Here is a 25,807-nt window from a genome sequence, read left to right as displayed (position 1 = left end):
TCAAAGTAGTAGTGACGCTATCTGTTAAGCACAGAAGGTCACACGCGTGCTTTTGAACACAGGAGCTGCTATGTGAAAGCTGAGGAAGAAATGTGCGGCAGTATATAGAGAGATAGTATGCAGTTTTCCAGTACAGTATAAACGGAAATAGATGCAAATACTAAAAACACCCACTCGTATAACAATGTTGCATCTAATTAACTAACGAACTGCGGTCAGAAACAGGTAGCCTAGCAGAAACAAATAGCTAGCTGTTCAGCTAGCTTTTCTTAAAAACATTACATCTTCACACGTAACTACAACTATGTTTAGGAACCTTGTTAGACTTCAGAGTCAGCTTGGAAATGCCATATTTCTCGGTAAAGTGTGCCCAAGAAATCAGCACTTTCGCTTTGCTTTGAAATACTCCACAGCCACAGCAGGTAAGATAAATTATCAATGTGGATAGAAAATCTGCTGCAGCAATACGTTTGTATAACTTAACCTCGTTGTGCGAGTGTTGACTGATGTGATGTTTCCTGCTGTTTCCAGAAAGAAAAAGATTTTATCAAGATGTCAGTATATCTCAAGGTGAAGGTAAGTGTCAAATGTCACTAGTTAATACTAGGTCGAGTATGGCTGTTCTGCTATGGAGCTTTCTTTGTTGGTAAATAAGTGCATATTTAATGTTTTTGATATAGAGACAACGGTGTTACTCAGCTGTTCCATGTCATTCCTCTGCTTAATGAATATTTCCAATTTCTACATTTTCATGTAGGTGGTTTATATGAGATAAACCTAGACAGACGGAAACTGAAATCTCCTGGAGGGAAGCTGTTCACAGTGCCAAATGAAGCCCTGGCCATCGCCGTGGCAACCGAGTGGGATGCTCAAAGGGACACACTCAAGTTCTACACTATGCACCTGGTACGGCCTTTGACCGGCAATTGGAGAGAATTAAAGTAGTGTTTCTTATACTTGGGGTCAGACCCAATTTAGTTTTGCTTTTACAAACAACTATGTTTTTAAAGATGTTTTCGCTCACTTCCACAATACATATGGAGCTCCCTCTATGCTACCTGACAGGACAACTTGATAGTTCTTCTTATGGAAGGTGGCGAGAATTTGGGACGGGAAAACTAGGTCCTGGTTTCCCAAAAGTATGAGAAGCCCTGATTTATTGTATGTGTGTGAGACAAAGAAATGTAGGTTATGCTATGAGCAGCTGCAACCCAGGCAGCCTATGGGTTGACACATGGGGGTTTACTCCAGAACTAACTGTGAACTAATTCTCAGAGAAAATATTTCTAGAAATAATCTTTACCATAAAGTTCTTGCCATGTTTTTAGTATTTTCAAGACACTTGTAGAGTAATGACTGAAAGAGTAATGTTGGCACACTCTTCCTGCAGACTACACTGTGCAATACAGCTCTGGACAATCCCACCCAGCGTAACAAGGACCAAATGATCAATGCTGCCCTGAAGTTCCTGGAGACTGATACTGTCTGGTATATTACTCATTTTGTTATTGACTTTAACCTTTTATTAAATTAATCATTTTTAAAACAGGATTTTATTGTTGCAATAAATACCAACAATAGCTCATTCAGTGTTCTTTACATCCATATATTAGCCAGAGCTAATTCCTAACAATACTCCCTTAATAGGGATTAAAGGTCAATATAGCAATTGTTTACACATCAGTGTATTTAATGACAGCAGAAGCCAGAGATCAACACAGTTGTAGTCGGGCCTTTAAATGTTAATGGTGTTTGTGCTTTGTGTAGTTACAGAGTAGATGAGCCCCACGGTTTGGTTGAGCTACAGAAGAATGAGTGGGACCCGGTGCTGCACTGGATTGAAAATAGGTAACAGCAGCATTAGCTTTTGTCATAGCCGAGGCACAAGTGGCCCCCAAATGGCGATACAGCCCTTTGTAAATTAAGCTACTATATTAAGCTCTTTCCTAATTGTCTTTGTCTCCCACAACTCAATTCCAGATATAATGTCACTATTGGCTCCTCGTCGAGTATTTTGGGTCCTGAGATCCCGGAGGCAACCAAAGACACTTTCCGGCAACACCTGAATTCTTACAACTTCTGGTCCCTGACAGGTAAAACATCTCCAAACTGATCCAAGATAAGCTTGTTTAACAGTTACGTGCTTTTTTGAAACAGGCCTTGATTTAGATATGGTATACATATACCTGTTGTGCTAAATATTACCATGACAAGATTATATGTACAGAAGACTTTTCGTTCGGTTGTGTGGTAACTGTAAATTGTACAACTAAAAATAAGGAAATAGACAGGTGAGGGGGATGTGTAATAGTTGTGATATTTCATCCTATTGCTTGGGTAAACATTATTGTTATGAGCGGTAATGGTAGTAAGGCAGAGTTATACAGTAATGCGGTTTCTCCTCCGCAGGGCTCGAGTATGTGATCACCCAGCTGAAGTCTGTTGTGCTCTCGCTGGGGATGATTGACAGACATCTGAGTGTGGAACAGGCTGTGCTGCTCTCCAGACTGGAGGAGGAATACCAGGTAGGAGAGGAGCAGAATGGTTTTTCCATCAACTTTTTTAGTTAGTATCCCTTAGCATAATTGTTCCTATAATAACCATAAACAAATTAGACCTTGGTCAAGATGCTTGGTGGCCTCTATCTTGTGACACTGTTATCATTTCTGCTTCTCATAACCACATTTCCCAGAATCCTGGTAACATTTGTTTGTCAATATTTTAATTGGCTTTATTGAAGAGCAGAAAAAACATTTTGAAAGTGTTGTTCTGTCACTATGCCCCCCATCAGTAATTGCCAGAAACTCAAAAGGTTTGCTTCATTTACTCTGGAAGAACAGCACCCTCCTCTGTTTTCAACATATTTCTGGTAACACCTAACCTGGTAGCACACAATGTACAATGCTGTGTAGAGGCTGACTTTGCTCTTCTGAGTCCAGGTTTTACTTGTTTACAGGACTTCCACAAAAGTCTTTGCTAACAGTAATGATTGTTCGATCTTGCGCTGCTGCATGTAGTGTTCACAGTGTAACAATTGAGAAACACAAAGGTTGACCTGCTGCTCTTCCTGCATATAGTCTTCATTCTGTGTTTATCCCTAACATATTTCATTTCTCCTGCACAGATTCGGAGCTGGGGAAATGTGGAGTGGGCCCACGACTACGACACGTATGAGCTGAGGGCACGGACTGCTGCTGGAGCTCTTTTTGTTCACCTCTCATCTGAAAGTTCAACTGTCAAACGCAAACTTATGCAGGACTGAGAAGGATACGCTCAGACATAAAACTCTGTGAGCACAGAGCAAAATAACGAGCACCTAAGTTCCATCCTTCTACATCCATGCAGACAAACACAACACATCCTGTTTGTTCTATTTAGCGGTGACAACTGCTCTGTCTGGGATCTGTTATAGAGTCATCTCAATCCAGTAAAACATTGGCTGTGTTTTTGCAGTGTTTACATGTGGCAGCTGCCAAGTGTGACACCACCCTTCACCGAGTTTCCAGTCGGTTCTCAGTCATCCGTGACATTTTGGACACAGCGCATGGTTTCAAGAGAATGGTGACTAATGTTGTGGTCTGTTTGGTGGTGGAATGTGAATTCCATGCCTGTTTTCTCCGATGTTACGGCAAAGCACATATGCTATCCTAATAGCACACTGTCCATGCTTAGTGCTCAGTGTTTAGTGTTTGTAATGGTACACTGCATATAAAAATATTCCCTTACAGTAGGTGAAACATACTGCATTCAAATTATTTTCTATTCTATTCAGTAATTAAGAGTGTCATTGTTCATGTTGTTTGTGGTTTGGCATTTTCAGTGTGGCAATGAGGTGAAAGATTGAATGCTGTACTCAAAGTCTTTTCATTAGTACCATCTCTACTGCACAGCTTTGTTTCTGTACTACATCCTCATCCAGTAGTCATTTTCATGTACAAAGCTGACGATTTTGTTGCTTTTACAGTTGAAATGGATCAAAGTAATTAAAAGAATGGAATTATCTGACTCGTTTGTCTGTGCCCTTTCCGATTATTGTATGCAAAATATGTCAGCAAAGTTTATTGTGAATTAAAACCCAAACAAGGCAAAACATTATGGCATGTGTCTGTCATGAGTAATTACTATATGTACATATTCTGCGTTTGTACCGTCTCGTATCAGAATGCTACAGTCATAAAATAGCCATTCAAGTTTTATTGATGCAACCTTTGGTGCCTTTTATTTACAATCGCCCAACTCTCGTGATGGGTGTTCTAGCTGTCCAATCACGCCAAAGGTCAGGATTTCTTGGCCAATTACGTTTCTGTGTGGGCGGGACTTACAGGACGTTTCCTCATGTATCATCATCATCCCATGGACTGACTTGTTTGTTGTAGAGCAAGATGGAGTTCCTTTTGGGAAATCCTTACAGTACCCCTGTGGGGCATTGCATTGGTATGTAACCAGATGTTTAGGAAACTACACCGCGTGTAGATAGATGTGCATGTCCTGGAAATGTATCTATTTTGTGCGATAGTCATTTACAGGCTTGTTGCCTTTAGCATGCTAACGTCCCTGAATGAGTTCTGTACAGCTGGAAAGCCACCGTTAGCCGCCTAGCTAACTAGTAGTAACGGTAACATCTGCTGTCATTGTGATAGCAATACCGTGAACAAAGTAAATGTCTGTTTTCTGCCATTTTCAACTTTTAGCTCAGCGCTAAAAACATTAACGAATACAATTACTTCTAGTCCAAAAAATGACTAATAGCTGAGTTAGCTAACAGTTAGCTAGCAGGCATCGTCATGTAGTTGGTCTGCTGTGTTTTACTGAGACGTCTTTGTAGGTTATTTTCTTTACTAGCTAACGATACATGTGTCTTCCAGAGAGAGCCACTGATGGCTCTCTGCAAAGTGAAGACTGGACCCTCAACATGGAGATATGTGACATCATCAATGAAACAGAGGATGGGTGAGTACAATAACTAACCATATCGGTTATTGATTAACTCTTATTCACTAGTTTAATTCTGTATTCCTTGTTTCTGTGCTATTTATATTATGCTTTGGTACAGAAAGATCAGAGTCAGTCCATTTCCTCTTTTCTTCATCTGTCTCAAGAGGAGAAGCCTAGCTGTGGCTGTGTAAGGTGGCTTTTTGCAAGGCCTCATTGCTTATCTCATTCGTCCATTAACCTTGTACTGTATGTTTAAGCTGGTGTGTGACGCCCAGGTCTTGTTTGATTAGTGGGTTGTAAACAGGTTTAGTTGGGTCTAGGCTAGTGCAGTGTGCTGTATGTCTGCAGTCTATAAAAAGAGTAAAAAGAGGCTAGGACTCTACTTTTTTCCTCTCTGGGGAATGCAAGGGGTGTCATACGCCCACTGCTGTGAGGCTGATTTCATCTGTTAGTAGTGGTCAAAGAAGGTAATGATTCCTACTTCAGAGTAAAACAGTCATATAACAGTCAAGTCAAAGAAGCATTGACATGTGCCCACGCCTGGTATTCAGCTTCCCAATTCAAGCAGTTGTGTCCATCATCCTGTCAGTGACATACAAACTGCCCCTTAAAGCCCTCAGTCATTAAGGTCTTGGTAACTGCGTTTGTCCTGCTTGGAATGACTTACTAGTCCATTTAAAAGCTGTGGGTGTATGGTGCTATGCTATCCCTGTGTGTTTAATGGGTGCTTTTACTTGTGTGTATGTGTGCAGACCTAAGGATGCCATTAGAGCAGTGAAGAAGAGGCTGAATGGCAACAGGAACTATAGGGAAGTGATGTTGGCCTTAACGGTGAGTTAAAAGTGGGCAAGAGGAGGGCAGTATTGAAAACGTTATTCGTGTAGTATAGTTCTCCTAATGTCACAAATTAGACGAATAAGTAACATGCCAAAAAAAATGTTCTCTCACAAAATGTAATGGTGTGTAAAGCAAATCACTTTGGGTCACATTCACAGAGAATTTGCAATCCAAAATATCATGTCCATTCGATGTCTGGGTTGCAAAGCTCTTTGACATGCCTATAACATGACTTGATTCACAGTTTTGCCAGACTTTTTTATATTCTGACTGCAATTTCTCCGCATCTATCAGGTCCTGGAGACGTGTGTGAAGAACTGCGGCCATCGTTTTCATGCTTTGGTCACGAGCAGGGACTTTGTTGATGGCGTGCTTGTTAAAATCATCTCCCCTAAAAACAACCCGCCTACAATCGTTCAAGATAAAGTGCTGGCTCTGATTCAGGTAAGATAACAGTAAAATTGATTGCACCTAGTGTGGGTTTGTGTTGTGTAGCTTGTTAGGCTAGTCAGTGCTTGTCTTAAAGCTTAATAGGTTATTCCCATGACAGGTACTGAGTCTCTACATTTCCTTTTTTAATGCCATACATCAATGTGAGAGAAAACTGGTGCTTCTGATTGAGTCAGTTAGTGAGAAGTTTACAGCGTACGTGTTTATTATAGTATGTGTGACTGCACAGCAGCTCAGAAGGTGTCCTGTCATTCCCAGGCAGAGCCTCAGGTAAAGTACAGTGTCTCCAGGGCCTCAGCCAGGAGCAGCTCTAGTTACCTCTCACAGCTCGGGTAACACTGCAAGGCTCATGTGGGCTGCTCTTATTTCCACCAGGGAAACCATGTGACTACAGCTTACAGCGTGGATCCAGGAGGGGGGGGGGCATACAGTAACTGTGAGGGGAGACTCAAAATGTTTCTTGTTTGTCTAGTCATTGGACTAACAAGTTTGTGAGAGGAGGGTTTGCTGGGAAAACTGTGTGGAAAATGTATTTAACAGCACTCCCTTTACACAACAGCAAGAGTATTGTTGGCATTTCTTTCAGCAAGATGCGTAATACCCAGTCAGGCAACAGACTGCGGTTGTGTTGTACAGCTCCCTAACCACCTGTCTCATCTCTCAGGTGATAATCTATGTGCCTTGGAGTTGATAAGCATGTGCACAGTTAATAGTCCTTACAGCATTTAAATTTAAAGTTGTTCTAAGTTGATATATTCTAGCCAAATTCTTGCAGGCTGCGGTTGGAGTATTGTTGTTGCATCAGCCTTATGTTGTTTTCAGACACACTTCAACCAAACTAAGTGAGCCATCGTGGAAATTTGCATTTTCGACCAAACTGGCTTGCAGTTTGAAGCGCCTGAGTAGAACACTTTTGCATAAGGTGTTGTAATGGCCCAGTTTAGCTTTAGCCTGCCCACAGCTGAGAGAGCGAGAGAAGCCAAGAGCTTTGTGGTTTGCCAACTGAATGTATTCAGGGCAGACAAACAGAAATGATCAGAGAACAGGCCTCTTTTACTATTCTGACATCCTTTGCTTTGTTTGCTGTGTCAGCCCTCCCTTTACCCATTGTTCTTTTTTTTTCACTCTCTCTTCCTCTCTTTTCTTTTAACTCTTTTCTTTCTCTGCTTTCTCCAGGCATGGGCTGATGCATTCAGGAGCAGTCCAGACCTTACAGGCGTAGTCCAAATTTATGAGGAGCTAAAGAGGAAAGGCATCGAGTTCCCCATGTCAGAGCTGGAGACCCTGTCACCTATACACACACCTCAGCGGGTAGGAGGCATCACACTTAGCAGCTTAAATTTGTACAGAAGTTTCTGTGTAAAGACCAACCACAGTGAGATTATCTTCCCAGATACTTTGTATATTATCTCTTTCTCTGTTGCTTCCAGGCGGCATCTGCTCCAGAGGGCGACTCTGCCCTAACTAAGTACAGCACTACTACTACTACTACTACTACTACTACTCAGCCCACACCACAAGCTGTCCCACCAGCTTACACCACCCCTCAGGTCCCCAACATTCATGCCTCTGGATCCATCAATCCTACACCTGAACAGGTACAATGATACTCCCACAAACGCTGAAAGTGAACAGCTGGTTCAGATATGTACTCACCCGGTTGCAAATATACTCCTACATTTTCAGGTTTCATCGTTGGTGTGTGCACTTTGGTTCAAACAAACCAAACAAAATGATTCAACACTCCAGAGTTTGAATACACTGCTGCAAGCATTTCCTTGGTGTAACAATGTCCCAATCCCAACCTTTTTCACCAGACGTACCCACACAGCCCCGTCAGATAAACTCAAGACCACCTGTCATGTTCCAAATATGGTCTTATGAATGGATTATAAACTGGATATTTTTTAGCACTATTCGTTATGTTGAAGTGGATATTTTTGCAATATTTTTTCATATAATTGAATTTTCAGTTTTAAGGTTGCTTTAGTTAAGCGTATATTCATACTACTATATGTTTCAACAACTGTTTATTCATTACTTTTAGCTAACTAGTTCAACTACTTCCATGATTCCAAACCAGGGGTTCTTGTACTTGCACCCCTGGTTTGGAATCACAAGTAATACTATTGGCTACTACTATTTGCCTAATAATAAACTAACTGTAGATAAATTGAACTCTATGACTTCCAGATTTGCCGGCTGCGCAGCGAGTTGGATATTGTTCGTGGAAACACTAAGGTGATGTCAGAGATGTTGACTGAGATGATCCCGGGACAGGAGGATGCTTCAGACTATGAGTTACTACAGGCAAGGAACCACTGACTGCCTGTCAGTCTGCCTCTGTGTCTGTGTGTACTTTCCTGAAGTGTGTGTGAATGAACAAAGTATTAGGAAAATGGTAACCCACTATGCATACGTGTGTGTCTGAATGTATATACACTGTGTGTGTGTTTAGGAGCTGAACAGGACTTGTAGAGCCATGCAGCAGAGGATAGTGGAGCTCATCTCCTGTGTTTCCAATGAGGCGGTGACTGAGGAGCTGCTGCATGTCAACGATGACCTCAACAACATTTTCCTACGCTACGAAAGGTTAGAACACACTGACAAACACACATATATTTGCAGGTGTGAAAAAAGTATGCACATCCGAACTCATCTTTACCCCGACATCTTTGCATGTTTGCACAGATTTGGTTAGGTAAACATTTTCATTCCTTTCTTTGCCTCAGGTATGAGAGGTTCAGGTCTGGGAGGTCCTCAGCTCAGAGTGTCAACAATGGGGTGAGTCAGCAGATAGTAACGGCCAATGTTTGCATCGCTGCTCATGTTTTCTCATTCTCTGATGTCGGCACCGTTCAGTATCATAGTGTGGACTGGCATGTTACATTACCAGTCAGGCTTTACGATGTCTTTCAAGTGCTGTTATCTGTCAAGTTCCTGTCAGTGATTTACCAGCTTTACAGGCCTAATTAAATGGAAACCCAGCAAAGACTTACAGTTGATGCATTTACTTTTCATCATAAAATGCAAAGCAAATAACATTTATTTACATGTTTGTTTTCCTGCTCTCCATTGTCTGTCTGCAACGCAGTCAGAGCAGCAGGCCTGTTGCATTTTCGTTCCGTCCAGTAGGGGGAAACATTGTTGAAAGCCTAGTTTCAAGCATCATGTAGAGTTTTCTTTTACTTTTATCTAACATATGGAAGCCTCACTGTTTTCTGATCAGCTTCCATTTGTCATTCTTTGTCAAAGCTGTACTGAAGTGTGTTCCCGCCTTGCAATGTTTCAAACTTACCTGCCAAAACAAGAACAGTTAACAATGTCCAAATGTAGATTGAGAGCAAATATCAAGCAACACATTAGTTTACTAACAGCTCCATGTGCTGCACATCACATGCCCGCAGCTGCTTACAGTAGAAGCCTTTCTTGCTTCATGTCTTTTGTCTGTTTCCTGTTGTCTCCACATCATCTTTGTATGAACTGATTTACATTTTCTTAGTTATACACCCAAAATGTAAACGGACCAAAAACATTGCCAGGAATCTGATGAAAAGCACGAGGCACATACTTGCCTCTTCATTGGGTTTCCAGTTTTATTTAGGCACGGTATATCTTCCATAGTTACCATGCCATTACATTGTGTCCCTGCACAGGCATGTTAACGGTATTCACTGTCTCTTCCTTTCTGTTCTTTTCTGTTTCTGTGGCTAGCTGAGACAGGCAAGTATGAAAATATTGTCAACCTCCCTAAAATGACCAGTGTCACCCCACAGCGCCTGTTGAAACATGGCTATATAATATGGGCCCTGCCTCCACCAGTATCTGTCACCCCATATGGCATGTTTTGACTATGCAGCCCCCCCAACAGCCAATGATACAATGAACCTGTAGGTAGATTGACAGTGACACAAGCTTAAGATGGCACTAGAGTCACTGTCATGTTGTGTTTGCATTATCTCAAACAGCCAGTGTTTGGGATTTGCAATGTTATTTTTGATATATTGACTCCTCCAGAGCCCAAAGGTTCAATCTACCCTCCTCCCTCCCTGCTATATTTCTACCTTCTTAAGGGGATTGTTTTGTCTTTATGGATAATCAGCACGTCTATAGTTGATAATTGATGGCGAGTTTGGCCATTTCCTCCAGTCAAACACTTTTAAAACCTAATTATACCTCTAATATAGAGCAATATCCTTTGGGCCCCCTTAAGAAACACTTTTTCAGAAATGTACTTAATTTCCTGCTATCCTCCGTTAAAGACATTTTCATGCTCTCCTGAAGCTAACCGACACGTTTTCCAAAATGTAATCATCATGCAGTCATGTTTGATTTAGCCCACACATTTAGTTTTTGTCTTGTTTTTTTTTTCATCCGTCATTTTTCAGACACAGTCAAGGAACTATATTCTGTATAATCCTGCCTACCCGTAGCCTCCCACAAAAGGATTTGTTTTGCTGCTCATGAGCCAGAAACCCCCAAAATCCTCCTCTCAGCTTCTACATGAAACAACAGTGTGTCTCTTCAGGGTTTTTTTTTCTTCCACCAGGTCCTGAGTGAGGCTACAGAGGACAACCTCATAGACCTCGGCCCAGGCTCCCCAGCGGTGGTCAGCAACATGACGAACGCAGCCCCAACCAGCTTGCCCCCCAGCATCACAGCCCCCGCGGGAAGGCCCTCCTCCCCGGCCACCTTGGCCTCCCGCCTGGCTGGTCTTGGTATGCACGTCTTACCTCAGACATTAGTGCTCTCTCTGATAAAAAAAATGACCATCACAGATATCAGAGTGGTATTGATCTTCTCATCTAACTCTCAGCAGGAAAGCGAATAAGTAATTCCCAAAAAGTTGAACTATCCCTTTAACCACTGCCCCTGCACCACTACAGTTTGTTGTAGACTTAATTTAGCCTCCAGCTGATTCTGCATTTGCTCTCCTCTATTTTAGCACCAGCAGTGGTTGCTAGAGGATTTTTGACATAATTGCAAAGCCTCTGTAGAAAATATGTGAAAAATGGACTCTATTCAAGTATCTTATTATGCAGTGAAATTCTGTTTTATGTTGTAGACAACCAAGTGTATTTTTCTTTCCCCTCCAGACATGGGTGCAGACAGTGTGAGCAGCACCCTGAGCTCTCTGTCCAGCTGTAAGCCTCCTCCCTCCCAGGATGACTTTGATGTGTTTGCTCAAACCAGGACTGGAGCTCTGTCTGAACCACATAAGAGGTAAGGAAAGGTATTGTTGATTCTACAATATATTCATATTTTAGGCATTAAAATGTACAGTTTGTGCTGTTTTAGATGGAGAGTGTAAGTTTGGCTTTTCAGATCCCACAGGTCATTTTGAGGCCTGGTGATTAATCATTTGGTCTGTAATATGTTAGTAGATAGTGAAAAATGTTCATCACAGTTTCCCAGAGTCCTTTGTGTAACAGTCCAAAATCCAAAGATGTAAAGATTGCAATTCTATAAAACAGAAAAGCAACAAATGCTCACATTGGAGAAGCTGTAACCAGAAGATTTGTGGCATTTATGTTTAAATGTGACGATTATCAAAATTGTTGCTGATAATTAAGTCAAGAAAAATTAGGCAGAACAAGTTCTCAACAGTATGTTAAAAAGCCCATGTCTACCTCTTGTCTCAGCTGTACAGCAGAAGACAGTGGTGCCCCTGGCGGCCCCCCTCCCACTCTGGACGTCCTACAGCCGACTGCAGGAGCGGTGAGTCTCAATGACACAGGCTTTTATGTCCTGTTTGGGCGATCATTCTCAGTCAGTGTTTTCATAACCGCTTTTCATAAACACACCTTTTGGAGCGTGTGTTTGTATGTGCACCATGCCCTGAGCTTGTACCATGACGAAGCAGACATTTTTTCTCATGCTTTAACGCAGCTAACCGCTTATCACTCAAGTAGTTAACAAATTGAGAAAACGAGTTTGAGCTTGATTTAGTTTTTGTCTTTTTGTGTCGTTAACTGAGCCTGCAGTTTTAACACCAACATCTTTATAGCAATATCAGGGCTACATTTCCATCAGTTTTGTCTTTGCTCAGTGTCCAGTGCATTTCATTCCTTAAGCCTCTTAAATGCTACCCCGTTCTTGGCTGTTGTTTTTTCACGTATTTCATAATTACTAACTAAGACTGACAGATTTCGTCGTGTCCGCTGTAGTGTGTGCACTTGACACTGCTGCTGCTCCACTCCTAACGTGCTTCCTGTGAATGTGCTCTGTGGGTTGTTGACTGTAAATGGTGAAATTAAAGTTATGCGTGTGGTTACTGGCTGAAGCGACCCGCTGTGCTGTCAGATGACGTTTGCTTGCTGTATTCATCTTCACCAGCTTGTGTGTGACGTGCTCAGTGTTCTTTTCGAGCGCCTCCTTGTCATTACCATCAGTGTGTGTGATGTGCGACGCCATCCACAAACATTGATCTCCATTCCATTTTCTTTATATTTTTTTTTCCCCCCCACAGAATACTTTCTTACGTTGCATTTGAGTTAACACTGAAGTTCATTTAAGTCATATTTTTTTGTTGTGTTTGGGGTGGGATTTTTTTTTTTCTGATGTGGCATTGCTGCCCTCTCCTCGACCACCTGTGGCGGCCTTGATGCTGCCTCGTAGGGTGTCGGAGGCCAGTCCTCTGTCATGGATGACATAGAGGAATGGCTGTGTACTGATGTGGTGAGCCCATCATGATTTTTATTTCTGCCTGCAGTTCTCTCTCCCTTTCTCTTTCCTTTTTCACTGTGTTTTATCCCCTTATCCCATTTTTAAAGTAACATATTCCTCTCATATTTCCTCACTTTTGGATCAATCATGTATTAATACAAGTTACTAACTGTGTGCTGTGGGGACAAACTGACCTTATTATGACAACATTTTGTGAAATGAGCATGAGGTTTTGAATGCGTTGCTGCCCACAGAGACGATGCTGTCCCACCACCAGTGGACACACTCTTATAACTATATACTGTAATACCTATAATATGGTGGTGTTCGTCTGCCCTCAGCTCTGACAACCAGGTTACAGTTTTAGTTGTAGCTGTACATTTATATATAAAGTGTCCTAACGTGGATCAAATTGTTTTTGCTGCCTAACCTTAACCAAAACATAGGACTCTCCTAAGCTTTTCCAACAGTTTCCAACTTTTTAATTTGTCATTTTGTGTCTGTGGTCCAGAATGAGTGATAAAGCATGCTCATTTTACACACCTTAGACTGTGTTGCATTATTGAGTGGTAATATCCAGCTGATTTGTTTAGGAAACAACTGGGTGGATTTGTTTTCATAGCATGTGTGATGATTTCCAAACTTGTTTGCACAATTTTGGGTGAGTGGTACTGACGGGTGAACTGGTGAGTGTGTGAAAAATACATGTGGTGTTGTTATGGGTGGTTTTTGGGCACATGGATCAGAATTGTACTTGGTTTGGGGTGGTTTACAGTGGATTAAGTTTTGCAGAGTCCACTCCCAGGTGTGACATTGTTGTCTTTATTTTTCAACAGAAAGGAGATGAAGGTGAGGAAGGCGTGACAAGTGAAGGTAGGACAACGTGAATCTCCTTTTTCTCTAATGTTCCCAGCTACATTTTTGACTGCGTCTCCTCTCACGCTCTCTTCCTCCTCTTTTTTATCTAATGCTTCCAGAGTTCGACAAGTTCCTGGAGGAGAGAGCCAAAGCTGCAGAGATGGTCCCCAGCCTACCGTCGCCCCCCAGCGGCGACCCAGGCGCGACGCAGGGAACCCCCAGCCGCAAGAAGCCAGAGAGGCCAGAGGACGCTTTGCTCGCCATGTAGACCTTCCACCTTTTAGACCTCTGATCCCCAGGACCCGACCAGCCGAGCAAGCATCACCCGAGGACGGACTAACACTAAAACACATCCACCTCTGCTCTGATTCATCGCGACACTATTCAGCTACACTACAGAGACATTCCTTTATTTAAAAAAAGGGATTTATTCATGTTCTCTATTAATTTCTCACAAGAAAGGGAAAACCAAGCAAATGGCCTATTTTGATATGCCCCCAGACGATGGATCTCCCCCACATGATGACCCGTGTCAGAGACTGTGAGGCCTCCTGCTCCCTCTCCCTCCGCCTGTTGTGGACTGCAGAGCTTCATGTTGCAGCTAATCCCCAAAACACCATGTAGAGTTTTATAAAAGAGGCGTCCTGCTGTCCTTGTCGTTAGTAGGAAATCACCTTCTTACCCAAGCCCACAAAGCATGCATTCACACCACCAAAACTTGGATCATTTAAGTCGTTACAATAAAAAAAAAAACAACAAAAAAAAAACAATAACAAAAAAAACCCCAGACAGAAACATTAAGGTTGTTAATGCAGAAATGCCCGTTAATGGGCAGAACCCACGAGGATATTGTTTTGGTGTTTTGTTTCAGTCCCTTTGCAAGTCAGTCTGAGTTGAATTTGTAAATCTGTAAATGACAAATGTCAAGTTTATTAGTCGTGTGTATATTTGAGCTACATATGTATGAAAGAGATGTTGATTTAATGTAGATTTTTTTTGAAAAGAGGGTTTATCTTCCAGCTGCTCTGACGATAGGGATGTGCCTCACTGGGGTCAAAGGGAATAGTAAACATCTGATACTTTACAAAGAGAGAGAAGAGACGACGAAGAAGAAGAAGAAGAAGGGAATTTAGTTTTTGTGATTGGCATAATTGCGCACCACACCAACAAACGTGTTCTTTTACCTTCCTCTAAATCACCTGTTGTAGATTTTGTCTTTGAGAAAACTTACCTGCGTTGTTTGATGATATGTTGGTCACAAGAGATTATTTTGCTGAGATGTTATTAGCCTAAAGCTGCTGTCTGGATCTTTGGTTGGTGTTAATACCAACTGCTGAAACGTGCTGTCTAATTATTCCCTTTCATGTAATCATCTTTATACAGAACACAGATGAGTCCATGACTGGTACCTGAAGAGACGCGTGCTGTCGTTTTTGAGTTTTTACTCATTGACTGTAGGTTTTAACTCCTTTTTGAGTAGATTGTGCTGTATGAAATTGAGTTCAGAGGACCAAATTTGTGCTTTTCTTCTGGATGTGGAAGGCGAATACTGGATAATTGGGTTGTTCACACACAATCCGGCCCTTTCTTTGACTCCAGGGATGTAATGAGAATTCAATATCACACCGCAGACGCTGTTTGCACATGATCGCTGTGCATTTTCTCCATTATTTCTTTTATGCTGACATCTTTTAAAAGGCCTGACCTTTTCAACGTAACATTTGTTTTTTTTCCAGAAATGGGCTGGCTGCAGACATAGAGCTACAAATGAGACATTTTTCTCCTTTCGACAATAATAAATGCAACATGTTACACAATCACAACAAGCTTAAAACAAGCGCGCACTTTGACAGCCGCGTTACCTTTCAGCCTGTACTGTAAATCACTTAACACTTAACCGGATGTAATTATTGAGAATTGTTGGAGCAGAAGTGTAGAAATAATTTATTCAGCACTAAATGTTTTGGTTTTTTTCCTTCAGATCAGTATTTTAAATCATTTTATCGTACAAAAGGAAAATGGGGAACTGAACTAATGTTTAGGGACAGAATGAGAAGTTGTCACAGTGTGTTTTAGTTTAGTTTTTTTGGCTTTTGTTTATGGAGTTCAGATTTTCCTTTTTATACATTGCTGCTGGCTAATGTATTTGTCATGTTTATGTGGATATATTTTTTTTGTCCGTTGAATGTGTCCACACAGTGAAAATATGGACATGTTTAAGGGCGGTCCATCACTGACTCATAGCTGGAAGAGAATCAGACCAGTTCTGCCACTTATCTCATGAAGGGTACATGTGTTTTCATAGTTGCACTCATAATTTGATGGACTGGCGAGCACATGACAAAACCGACATAATCAACTTACTTTGGACACTTTGGACAAAGCATCAACATTGCACATTTTGGAAGGGAAACCTCCCTTTCTCCTTCTGTTTCCTTATTGTAGTGTTCAACGTGTGTGTGTGTGTGTGTGTGTCAGCTGTTCTGTAACGCAGAAACGTTTTATCTCAGTTGATTTAAGACAACAAAAAAGAAGCCTCCAAATGTGTGTTTAAAGAATACATGTCGTTACTATCCTGTTTGATCGACCTGGTTTATATCAGTGTGAGCTCCGTCAGTGATTTGTGACCGAATGCCCAAAACGTCCTCTCAAAGAGTTTTGAGTTTTTGCAGAGGAACAGTCCTTTTCTTTGTACGTCTCTGGATGATATGAAGAGATGCTGATAAGGGAGGCTGCGCTGTGTGACTGCTACCTTCCTGAGTTGCCTCATCTCTCGTTTCTCTTTGTGTTGTTTGACTTATGCATGAACTCTAATAAAACATTAGCAGTGTGTCCGCATTCCTTGTTTTTCTGTCTTCATTTTGTCTTATATTGATCAGAATCTGCAGTGTGTAACTGTTATTTGTGCTGCCACCACTCCAGTCCTCTCCTTGGCACACGATCCTTCGCCTTTCTTCAGATGGTAATGGCTAAAGCTGACCTGTAGCCCCCCCCCCCGCCTCTCTCTGGAGGCCCGTGGGCCCCACACCAGGGGCTTCCCCCATTGGTCGTCTGGAATCGCCTCATCCCACAACATGGCCCCTCACATTCTGCCTCAGCCACTGGAGCGTTTTTTCCCGGTCAAAAAGAGAGAGGGGTGTGTCTGTCTGTCGGACAGTAGACCGGAACACGGCAGCACACAGGATCCCTGTTCGACTCAACATGTGCTGTTTGGAAATGACCTGCTGGATTTCTCTTTAAGAGGTAAACAGATGCTTTTTATGTTTTCGAGATAAAGGAAAATTTGATTCAAACAAAAGCCTTGTTTTTTTTTATGTAGTTTGAATTGCTGCAGGAAAAACACTCAGATCTGGTGGACATTCAGAAGACAAATCATGTTTAACCGGTAGCTGAGGCACCATGCTGCTTGTTGGTGTAAGGTTGTGTAATGTTACTGTGTGTGTGTGTGTGTGTGTGAAAGCATGTGCTACCACAGCTACTGCTACAAGGTACTGTATGTGTACTGTAAATTCAACACTGCGTCTCTGTGCGTGTTCTCCCCCTTCAAATGAATAATAGGCACATTGGTCATATTTTGGCAGACATCACATTAACCCTGACATCAAGACCTCTGTTGCAGAGTCCCGAGCGTACGGAGCTGCTGGAGAATTATTTCACTGAAGAATAAAAATATGAAGGATCCACTTTTCCCTTTGTGGTCCCCCTCTCCACATGCAGCTAGTTAGCACTCCCTGATGGCTGGACTACGGAGCCTGATCTCTCTCTCTCTCTCTCTCTCACACACACACACACACACACACACACACACACACACACACACACACACACACACACACACACACACACACACACACACACACACACACACACACACACACAGACGTGTCAGAGGTCAAATTAAGTGGAAAAAGATCTGAGTGATGAGAAAATGATCATCCAACAACTTGAACCATCAATACAGCTGAATAGACCGCTGTATCGCGTGAAGCAGCATAGAACTACAATCAGAAAAGAAGAGGAGTCTCCACATCTGCTGGATCAACCGTCCGCCAAATGAACCAAAGGCGAGTGGGCATGCTGGCCAGAGCTGTGGTGCATTGTAGTTGCATTGCATGTCACGCTCACACAGTGCAATGGATCTGCTTTGCAACACAGAACTTGGTCATATAACAGCTCACTACTTCAACGCATTTGTTCTTATACAGTGACTCCTTTACATCAAGATAAGCTATAGGAATACACAAATGTACCCATGTTTTCCTGCTACTTTAAGATCACTACATTTATGTCTTTATTTACCGGACAGAGTGTAGGTATAAAAATTATGCCAGTGTAATTTTGGGGGACATTTTATGGAGAGATGACAGGAAATGACATCCCGGCCAGACGGATGTTTTCGTGCTGGTGCCTTAACCTCTAGGCCACCAGTGTACACCTGTCATTTTCATAATTTAGAGATATCAGAAACGGTTTGAATCGCCCCCGGGACTTTAATATTTCAGATGTCAAGTACCTGTTATCACAACTCATTATGTTTCATCTATTGTGAGGGAATTCAGTTGACCCTATGATATTCTGTTATTTCCGAGCCCTGTCTGCTGTATAGCTGGGACCATTTTCAAGTGGTGAAAAGTAACTAAGTACATTTACTCAAGTACTATACTTAAGTACAGTTTTGAGGTACTTGTATTTCTATTTTCTGCTACTTTACACTTTTAACTCCGCTACATGTAATGAGGAAAATATACTTTTTACCCAACACATAACTTTTGTTACTATTTACTTTGCAGCTTCAGATTAATAATACAAAATATAATTATGTTGTATTATGTGTACCCAGCAGTATATAAAGTATTTAAAAGCCCACCTGTACCAGCTGTAACAATAAAGTGATACTGGACATATTGCAAGGCCTTACTGTTATTTGTCTAGTTTATATCTTAGTGGCTTTCTGCTGCAGATGAAATCAAACAGTGGGTCAAAAGGTCAAATAGGGACCCTCTAGTGTAAGAAATACTTCAACTTTACCACAGGTGAAGTGTTTATCAAATGAGAACAAACAGATATCTGGCAGGTTTCTGAGTTATATTTTCATTTTGAATGTCAGACCCTTTCCTTTATTAAATTGCTTGTTTTCCATTTTCTTCATGGGAAAAAAAAACGCTTCTGGTCACCTCCCATCAACCACTTCCACTGTATTCCTGGCAGGGACGTCCTTCCAACAGTCAACAAATGTAAACACGTCTCCCAACTGCCATTGATTGACATGCTGTGTTGATTTTCTCATTACTGACACACACACTTGAAGCCATTTAAAAATAATAGCATATTCCAGCCTTAAAGTACCTGCAGCAGCTCTGCACAAGCCATCAAATGGCAAAGGGCAGCGATGTGTGTATGTCAGAGTCCTCAGGCTGTTTCACTGATCTTCATTAGCTGGTGGCTCATACTGATATGAAAGTCTTTCCAGTGTAGACCATTCCCACTCCTCCCACCACAGCTCAAGGAAACGGTTAAGCACAGAGAAATTACGCTACAGAGATCTCATGAGAAGAAAACAAGACACTCGTATTTATCTTCATCCCGTAATCCTCACCACAGCCTCAGTGAAATCCAATCGCCAAACGAGCACTCAAGATTAAATGACCTATTTGTGTTTATGATTTACTTTATATTAACGTTGCAGATCAATGGTTTCCCAATTTCCTCTACCTGCAATTCCCCAGTTTCCTGCCCCTGAGCTGCTCATTTTACCTGGCAGCACACACATAATGAAGTCAGACAAAATACATTTCCACGCTCCTAGAAATGAGAAATATCATGGTGTAATTATAAACAACTGGCTCCAGATGTTAGGATTAACCAGGAGTGAATCAAAAAGGGATGAACTTAGTAGTTATTTAATAGAGGCCACTGGTTGGGACACTGTTGCCAGTAGCTACACTTTCACTGACAACATAATATGTGCATTGACTTTTTCGGGCCTGACTGGTGCCTTGCTTTCTCTTTAGCTGCCTCAGAAGACCCCCCCCCCCCGCCCCCGTCAGTCGCCTCGGAGCACTTTATGCTAAGTTAATTTACCCAAATATATCCGCGGCATCACGGCGGCGGCAGCAGCCCCCACTATTCAACATCAACAACTTTGTTAATGGAAACTTGCTGATCCATAAACGTTTGTGCCGCCGCAGACGTTTGCTGGGGGGCAGTTCACATATGAATGTTAAAAACCCCTCAGATCGATGAGGGCCATTTGCAAAGGAGGCATAAGGTGTGTTTAATTATAATCCGCGTCATGTGGTGTGTGTGTGTTTGTTGGGGGAGGTGTTGCTGTTGAGGCTTAGCAGGGGCCCCTGATGTATTTAAATAGGGTCACATCTCGGCCTCACCTTGCAAGTGTTATGCTATATTAAATGCCACTCATGTTAAGTGTGTTGAAACCCTCCCCTGATGTAGCCAAGACATAATATAAAGGTTAAATTGAAAAATGTCCCTTCAACGGCGCAGGAACACGCCATGATTGATCTCCCTTGTACAGGCAGCAAAATGTTAGCCAGACCTCTGTTTCATTAGGCCTCTTTTTAAGTGTGTGAATACAATGTGTTGTAATAAGGAGTGACTGGATTAGAATTTAAGTGTCAGTCAATCAGGATTTCAAAAGGTCAATGAAGAAATTTGCAAAATGCGGGTGTGAAACGACTGAGCTCAGTCAGAACAGAATATGTACTAAAAGCACAGAGTTAGTAATAACATTAACGCCGGCTCTGTTAAATTCAAGTGTCCTAATGAGCCACAACAGTGTCAGCTGCTCTCAAATCCATACTACATACTGATTCGAAGCATTTTTTGTGGCCAAATGGAAGATACTCAAACTAGACAGTGTGCATACTAAATACGATAGATCGATCGTGCTGTTGGTGGACACTCTTCTCCCACAATGCAATGCACAAAGGGAAAAGGCCTGTTGCCAACTTTGTCAGAAAAAGAAAGGACTGGAGGCATGCAGGCGTGAAAACACCTACTGTATTTGCTTTGAGAAAATTCAAACTACAATTAGCATTCGGAAAACTTTTCAACTGAAACATTGAGCTAAAACAAGGCAGATAATTCGCTTCTTTCTGCTAATATTGTTTCCAAGTTAAAATTTCACTCTGAGATGTGTTTGCCTTCCTGTTACTTCACTGTTTGAGCGTCACTGTGCAGACTGATGAGAGTTTGACTTCAGCATTTGTATTCATCTGTCGGAGGAGGAAAGTTTATATTGCTGATTTGTCCTGACCTTCACTACAATAAGGTAGGAGAAACTGCATGACCACATTAATCAGAAATACATCTGAATTACATAAAGCATATTCAGGTCTGACAGTTGAACATTGTCCGACTGAAAGAAGAAAACCATCTCAACTGAAGATAATCCATCCAAGAAATGGAGTTTGACCTAATCTGACTTTTTAAGCATTTTTAAACACATGACACTTGAGCTCACAGCTCCTGTGTATATACATATAGAGAACACTGTAAACCTAGTCTATGTCAGCACTGGACACTGCACATACGGTATAATGACAATATTGTTCTGCATTGTTCACATTTTATCTTTTGGATGAATTCTTAGACAATATGATGCTTTAAGTTTTCCATCTAGAATCCATCTCACAATACTGTACCTCTTTACTGTGTTCCTCATTTACATTTTCAAGTCAGTAAAGATCCTCTTCTGTCTCTGGATGTCCTCGCGGTACTCCCCAGGGGACACAGACGATAATGAAGGAGTGAGTTCGGTCTCTGCTTACAGAGTCCAGAAGTGCAGGTTCAGATGTTGGGGCTCCAGAACATGTATGGGCGGCCCCGTGGGCCCTATGTGAACAGGGCCGTGGGAGGACCTGAACCCAGGCAGGGGTGGATCCGGAGTGGATAGGATGTAGTCAATGCTAAACTTGATCTCTGACTCTGGTTTCCCCTGCTGGGAGGGGTTTGGGATGAGGTGGTTTTGCTGGGGGCCCGGCCTCGGCCTTTCTGGGCTCAAAGGGCAGAGGGTGGAGTCGGGTTCAGGGCGCCGAGCTGCGGGTACGTGCTGATTGCTGTGGCTCTCCAAAGGGTGGAAAGGGGTTTCTCCTGAATCACGGAAACCGATTTTCATGTTCCTCCTGCGCCTTCGACGCCGGAAGTTGCCGTTTTCAAACAGGTCGAGCATGGATTCACAGCCGGTGGCAAAAGTCCAGTAGTTTCCCTTTCCCTTCTCATTGCCCTCTGTCCGAGGAACCTGTGGGAGACATGAAAAACACTTGGTAATGATTCAAAATATTACACAACCAATAATAATACTAGGGAGAAATACACTCCTATAACTGGGGAAAAGAAAAAATGTCACTAAACTACAAATGTTTCTCCTTCTCCAGTATGAGAAGATAAAAAAAGGACGTAATAGAAAAGCAACATCAACATGCCTTGATGAAGCAGCTGTTGAGGGACAGGTTGTGTCTGATGGAGTTCTGCCAGGCTCTCTGGTTGGAGCGATAGTAAGGGAACCTCTTCATGATGAACTCGTAGATGCCTGACAGAGTGACGCGCTGCTCGGGGCTCTGCTGGATGGCCATGGCGATCAGAGCTATGTAGCTGACACACACACACACACACACACACACACACACACACACACACACACACACACACACTTCAGTCAGTTCAGGTTAATCAGACTTGTTAGCCTTGTGTTGTGTTGCCATTTTCTTCACGTTATCCACCAGTGTGGTTACTGCTGTATGTGTAAAAATAGTAATAAATAGTAAGTGATAATAATAATACATTGTCCTTGAATATTTTTCTTTTCTTCTGGCCTTATTGAAACCCAACACACAGAAACGTCATGACGGGAACCCTTTCATTTGCAACAAACTGGACTTAACAATTCAATGACGCAATCTAGAAATGACCATAATGCATTGTTATTACAACAAATAAAAATATATTTTATTTTATATTTTATGTCTTATATGTTGTTATAAAGACTCCAATAACAGAAATCTAAATGGACTTATTTGGGTTTTGGGAGTTGTAATGCAGTCAGCACCAATCACAGACACAGAGAATATGAGAATCCATTGTATTTAACGTTTTAACTGGGGTCTCTGAGAAGTAACGTGCCATTTGTAGTGGCTGACCTTTGAAACATGTCATCACTTCAACATTATGTTGATGAGCGATTCTCATAAGATCAGGAAACGAAAGTATCAAGCTGATGAAACAGCATTAGGTGTGTTTTCTGAGCTGTTAAAGAGGACCTAACAGAACATTTACGGTCAACTCAGTGCGGATGGAATTGAAAGTTTTGAATATTATGTTCAATTTCACTTTGTGGTTAATATCCAGTTGATTTAAAAAGTATTTTGTCACAGTAAAATAATATAAAATGTAAATGATGATCTTAATACAGCAGCGTAGTTTCTTGTGACTTCATGCGTCTGTTTAGCACTGTAGATCTAACTCTTAATGCAAGGTTCATTTTGATTAGTTATATCTTTTAAAAGCTATTATACTAAATGTACATTTTGTGTGAAACTGAACAAGGTTGCAGTAAAAAAAAATCTTTTTGTTTTGCCCAGACTTTTTCATGGAAAAAAAAAAAAGTTTCATTTTGAAAGGGAACATAAAAATTAGGAAATCATACACATTAAAGGCCAAATATAAGCCAGGTCAAAATTTTTTATAATTAATCAAATTTTAAAACCTATAAATGTATATATGGTGGTAGATAAAGTTAGTTACATGAAATACAAATAAAAGATAAACTAGAAAATTGAAAATGGTCCACACCTGTACGCGGGTCTGCACATTTTCTTCTCTTCGTCTGTGCTGGAGGAAGGGTATCCGTCTCCATCGTAGTTGAAACAGTTGAAGGGGTAGTTAGAGTTATCAAACATATCTACACCTTGAGGAGTTGGACGCGTGATCCAAAGTGTGTCTGGCTCCTCTGACTCTCCTGGCCAAAGTCCAGCAGCAACACCCGGTCCTGCTGCTCTGCTCTGCCACCATGCTCTGCTCAGCCAGCTGACACTCACTGAGCTCTGGTGATGACGGCTGCCTCCAGCCCCCCCACCACCCTCCCCCCTCCCCCTCCTCATCCCAGCTGCTCTCCAGGAACGGCTGCAGGTCTCAAGACCCTGGACCACCTTTCTCCACCTCTTTAAACTCTTGTTCTGGTCTTGTAAGTGTTTATTTCATGAATTTCAGATTCACAAATCCAGATTTTCATATTTATTTTGTCACACTTTCTCACCTTTCAAATGAACCTATTTTAGTGCAGACAATACTAGACTACAAAATATTTAAAACCTTAACACACTTTAAACTTGAACTTACTTTAAAGACTCCTGCACTTAAAGTTTTACATAAGTGAAATCAGTAAAATAAAAAGGGGATTCCCTTTTTTCAGAAAAAGTCTTAGTCTTAAATTATTGCCCAGGATATTCATTTGAATATTGTAGATGCTCTGACTGTGCAGTTTCTGGCAATACTTTATTTGGTTTTATCTTAATTGGCTATGTTTTTGTGATTAAAACTTAATTCTGTAAAGTTACGACAACACAGCAGAACCAGAAATGCCGTCTTTTTTCATTCCATGCATTCTTCTTCTTTGTCAAAGCCTGGCACCGGCATTACCCACAATGCCCCAGGCAGAGATGAGGAGCGGGCTACAGAGGTCTGGTGAGCTCACGTCTTTCTAACTTCACACCAACAGATTTTTTTTTCAAACTTTTAGTCTTCAGCCCCAGCCGACGCCGACTCAACTGACATCACTTGAGGCTGTTCACCAGACGTCACGCAGCTCCCTCTGGAGCCACAAAAGGCTTGACACGCCTTTCTTCACATGCTGTACGTTGTACTCCACAACACCTGTGAACAGACTTCGACGTGTCAAGTCGGTGTTCCCTTTAACTTGGACTTGACTAAGCTGGTCCAGTCCAGGCTGGTCGTCTGAACCCGGATCGAGTGTGCCGGACAAAGCGCTCCTCTCCCCCACCTCCAGCAGGATTCTGGGTGGTCCGCTAAACTCGTAGGCTGCCTTCATGTTTTATTTTGCTTCTTTTTATAGCCTAATCTCTCTAACTGTACTGAAAACAGCCAACCCCAAACCAACAAACAAGATCCTTTGCATCTTTGTTTTCTTTTTCTCTCCGTTAACTCTTTGGGGTGTGTGTGTGTCCACTCTGGCAGACGTTTAGTCAACAACGGGAAGTTTTGTAGATGCTATCTATAATGCTCTATAATGGCCATAAATTGTTTCCGTGTCTATAAAACAGGGGGATGTGTATTTTGAAGGGCTCTTAACGGGGCAATTGGAGGTCTCCCGTGAGGCGACAGAGGCCGGGAAAACAGCCCGAGGTCTGCCAGGCCTCTGTGTGTGGCCCCGCTGGTGCAGGAGAGGCCTATAGACACACACACACACACACACACACACACATATCGGTCGACCCAGAGACATTAAAGCAATTCTCTCTTTATTTCTGAAGGTCAACGCTGTTCTCAATTTTAGGTGCAGGCTCAGGCTTTTTAAGTGGCTTCATAAAAAGCTGTAGCACATCTTGAAGCATGAAAAAGAATCTGGATTGATATCTCTGGTCTCTAAAATATATCGTCTTCTTCTGTGAGTTTAGGGGTTTTAAGAACCTGAGGGGGAGTTTACATTCTTCTATTAAAAACTAACACAACATGTTGTAGGCTGCTGCCAGCATTTTTTTTTTACTCTCTCTCTATAATTTCTACTTCATTTAAACCTGTGAATATAAACATAAATACGTCTAAATATATGTAGACCTTTCCTGTTGGTAAATAAACTTTACAGGCAATATAACTGAACAGTTAAAGGGGCATCTCACTGGTTTTGAGAAGCACCACTCAGCCTGTGAAAACTGTTGTATAAAGTCTTCCGTGGCTCTTGAGGGAGTTTTCCAAAGTCAATTAAGAATTAAAGAAAGTTGCGGCTTGTCATTATGTGCTCTGTTTAGTTGAGTTGTTTTCAAATTTTTCAATACATTTTCTGTCTTTCTGTCTTTTAAAAAAAAAT

At 41.8% G+C, this 25,807-nt stretch overlaps 3 protein-coding genes across 3 annotated transcripts; 2 read left to right on the top strand and 1 right to left on the bottom strand.

Moving 5' to 3' along the window:
• Window positions 1-113: 113 nt before the first annotated feature.
• Window positions 114-4,095, top strand: atpaf2 (ATP synthase mitochondrial F1 complex assembly factor 2). The gene is made up of 8 exons (XM_070926675.1): window positions 114-422; window positions 532-576; window positions 758-906; window positions 1,391-1,488; window positions 1,768-1,848; window positions 1,981-2,093; window positions 2,410-2,525; window positions 3,125-4,095. The coding sequence occupies exons 1-8, from the start codon at window positions 305-307 to the stop codon at window positions 3,260-3,262; spliced, it is 858 nt and encodes a 285-aa protein (XP_070782776.1). The 5' UTR covers window positions 114-304; the 3' UTR covers window positions 3,263-4,095.
• A 282-nt stretch (window positions 4,096-4,377) lies between these two features.
• tom1l2 (target of myb1 like 2 membrane trafficking protein) lies at window positions 4,378-16,584 on the top strand. The gene is made up of 15 exons (XM_070926674.1): window positions 4,378-4,434; window positions 4,866-4,950; window positions 5,688-5,766; window positions 6,067-6,216; window positions 7,399-7,533; window positions 7,653-7,820; window positions 8,416-8,532; window positions 8,681-8,814; window positions 8,955-9,006; window positions 10,772-10,940; window positions 11,319-11,445; window positions 11,865-11,940; window positions 12,841-12,900; window positions 13,725-13,761; window positions 13,866-16,584. Exons 1-15 carry the CDS (start codon window positions 4,383-4,385, stop codon window positions 14,012-14,014), a joined length of 1,590 nt encoding a protein of 529 aa, XP_070782775.1. The 5' UTR covers window positions 4,378-4,382; the 3' UTR covers window positions 14,015-16,584.
• Window positions 16,585-20,757: 4,173 nt separating this feature from the next.
• Window positions 20,758-23,765, bottom strand: foxl3 (forkhead box L3). Its single transcript, XM_070927267.1, has 3 exons — window positions 23,557-23,765; window positions 22,191-22,359; window positions 20,758-22,006 (listed from the first exon to the last, which is right to left on the bottom strand). Exons 1-3 carry the CDS (start codon window positions 23,661-23,663, stop codon window positions 21,533-21,535), a joined length of 750 nt encoding a protein of 249 aa, XP_070783368.1. The 5' UTR covers window positions 23,664-23,765; the 3' UTR covers window positions 20,758-21,532.
• Between the last annotated feature and the right edge of the window lie 2,042 nt (window positions 23,766-25,807).

The sequence above is a fragment of the Enoplosus armatus genome, chromosome 20 (genome assembly GCF_043641665.1).
Source record: "Enoplosus armatus isolate fEnoArm2 chromosome 20, fEnoArm2.hap1, whole genome shotgun sequence".
Taxonomy (NCBI): domain Eukaryota; kingdom Metazoa; phylum Chordata; class Actinopteri; order Centrarchiformes; family Enoplosidae; genus Enoplosus; species Enoplosus armatus.
Note: the sequence above shows the minus strand (reverse complement) of the source record. Positions and strands in the feature narration are given on the sequence as shown.